The 2,433-nt window shown below is 46.8% G+C and overlaps 1 protein-coding gene across 1 annotated transcript; it reads left to right on the top strand.

Annotated features, from left to right (window-relative positions):
- Nucleotides 1-597: 597 nt before the first annotated feature.
- LOC135565944 (uncharacterized) lies at nucleotides 598-2,171 on the top strand (the record flags this gene model as incomplete). Its single annotated transcript, XM_065013914.1, has 3 exons — nucleotides 598-1,031; nucleotides 1,410-1,778; nucleotides 1,825-2,171. Coding segments are annotated over exons 1-3 (781 nt in total), but the record flags the coding sequence as incomplete, so codon positions are not given.
- Between the last annotated feature and the right edge of the window lie 262 nt (nucleotides 2,172-2,433).

The following is a 2,433-nucleotide window of genomic DNA, read 5'->3' on the forward strand; positions in this document are numbered from 1 at the left end:
TGAAGGCCCCAGTCCTAAAATGTTATGTTTCTTTGATTAGGTGTGTTTATAGAGGGGTTCAGGAAGATCTGTGAAGGATGTGTCTTTGATTAGGTGTGTTTATAGAGGGGTTTCAGGAAGATCTGTGAAGGCCACAGTCCTAAAATGTTATGTGTCTTTGATTAGGTGTGTTTATAGAGGGTTTCAGGAAGATCTGTGAAGGCCCCAGTCCTAAAATGTTATGTGTCTTTGATTAGGTGTGTTTATAGAGGGGTTTCAGGAAGATCTGTGAAGGTCACAGTCCTAAAATGTTATGTGTCTTTGATTAGGTGTGTTTATAGAGGGTTTCAGGAAGATCTGTGAAGGCCCCAGTCCTAAAATGTTATGTGTCTTTGATTAGGTGTGTTTATAGAGGGGTTCAGGAAGATCTGTGAAGGCCCCAGTCCTAAAATGTTATGTTTCTTTGATTAGGTGTGTTTATAGAGGGGTTCAGGAAGATCTGTGAAGGCCCCAGTCCTAAAATGTTATGTGTCTTTGATTAGGTGTGTTTATAGAGGGGTTCAGGAAGATCTGTGAAGGCCCCAGTCCTAAAATGTTATGTGTCTTTGATTAGGTGTGTTTATAGAGGGGTTCAGGAAGATCTGTGAAGGCCCCAGTCCTAAAATGTTATGTGTCTTTGATTAGGTGTGTTTATAGAGGGGTTCAGGAAGATCTGTGAAGGCCACAGTCCTAAAATGTTATGTTTCTATGATTAGGTGTGTTTATAGAGGGTTCAGGAAGATCTGTGAAGGCCACAGTCCTAAAATGTTATGTTTCTATGATTAGGTGTGTTTATAGAGGGTTCAGGAAGATCTGTGAAGGATGTGTCTTTGATTAGGTGTGTTTATAGAGGGGTTCAGGAAGATCTGTGAAGGCCCCAGTCCAAACAATAAGCTGAAGCAAAACTGTGTCGCGAAGCTCAAGAGTGTGCTGCAATTTTTGAAGTTCATGGCGAAGGATGAGAAATATCCATCCACTCTCAGTTTCCTGGCACACCGGGACAACATGAGGAGGTGAGCAGAGATTAACAACACACTAATGTATGTGGTGATGTGTGTGTGTGTGTGTGTGTGTGTGTGTGTGTGTGTGTGTGTGGAGGTGAGCAGAGATCTGTCTTTCTCCTTTAGTCTCATCAGCGTTCATTAACAACACACTAATGTGTGTGTGTGTGTGTGTGTGTGTGGAGGTGAGCAGAGATCTGTCTTTCTCCTTTAGTCTCATCAGCGTTCATTAACAACACACTAATGGATGTGGTGGTGTGTGTGTGTGTGTCTGTGTGTGTGTGTGTGTGTGTGTGTGTGTCTGTGTCTGTGTGTGTGTGTGTGTCTGTGTGGTGTACGTGTGCGTGTGGTGTGTGTGTGTATTGGTGTGTGTGTGTATGTGTGTTTTAGATGGTTTCAGACCCTTCAGCAGAACAAGGCCGTCGCCACGGTCAACCACTACACCTCGACTATCGGTGCATTTCTCCAATACTCCGAGGAGACCCCTCCGCCCGGCTGCCGGCTGACCAAAAACCACTGGAAGGACATCAACAGGGCCATGAAGGAGATCAACAAGTCAGTGAAAGGAGCCGTCTCCAACCAGGAAGGCAAGGGGGTGTCCACAAAGAGCCTGCTGGAGTGCAAGGGGGTGTCTACAAAGAGCCTGCTGGAGTGCAAGGGGGTGTCCACAAAGAGCCTGCTGGAGTGCAAGGGGGTGTCTACAAAGAGCCTGCTGGAGTGCAAGGGGGTGTCCACAAAGAGCCTGCTGGAGTGCAAGGGGTGTCCACAAAGAGCCTGCTGGAGTGCAAGGGGTGTCCACAAAGAGCCTGCTGGAGTGCAAGGGGGTGTCTACAAAGAGCCTGCTGGAGTGCAAGGGGGTGTCCACAAAGAGCCTGCTGGAGTGCAAGGGGGTGTCTACAAAGAGCCTGCTGGAGTGCAAGGGGGTGTCTACAAAGAGCCTGCTGGAGTGCAAGGGGGTGTCTACAAAGAGCCTGCTGGAGTGCAAGGGGGTGTCTACAAAGAGCCTGCTGGAGTGCAAAGGGGTGTCTACAAAGAGCCTGCTGGAGTGCAAGGGGGTGTCTACAAAGAGCCTGCTGGAGTGCAAGGGGGTGTCTACAAAGAGCCTGCTGGAGTGCCAGTCTCTTGCCAAGGACAAGATCCCCCAAGTGCTGAGTAAGTCAATCTGGGATGTCACTGTTATTCCACTCTTCTAGACGTCAGAGATGTTCACAGGATATTATGGGAAGCTGTCTGTTATTATTATAGATGTTCACATGACATTATGGGAAGCTGGCTGTTATTATTATAGATGTTCACAGGACATTATGGGAAGCTGGCTGTTATTATTATAGATGTTCACAGGACATTATGGAAGCTGGCTGTTATTATTATAGATGTTCACAGGACATTATGGGAAGCTGTCTGTTATTATTAT

The sequence above is a fragment of the Oncorhynchus nerka genome, unplaced genomic scaffold (assembly GCF_034236695.1).
Source record: "Oncorhynchus nerka isolate Pitt River unplaced genomic scaffold, Oner_Uvic_2.0 unplaced_scaffold_9675, whole genome shotgun sequence".
In the NCBI taxonomy this organism is placed as follows: Eukaryota; Metazoa; Chordata; class Actinopteri; order Salmoniformes; family Salmonidae; genus Oncorhynchus; species Oncorhynchus nerka.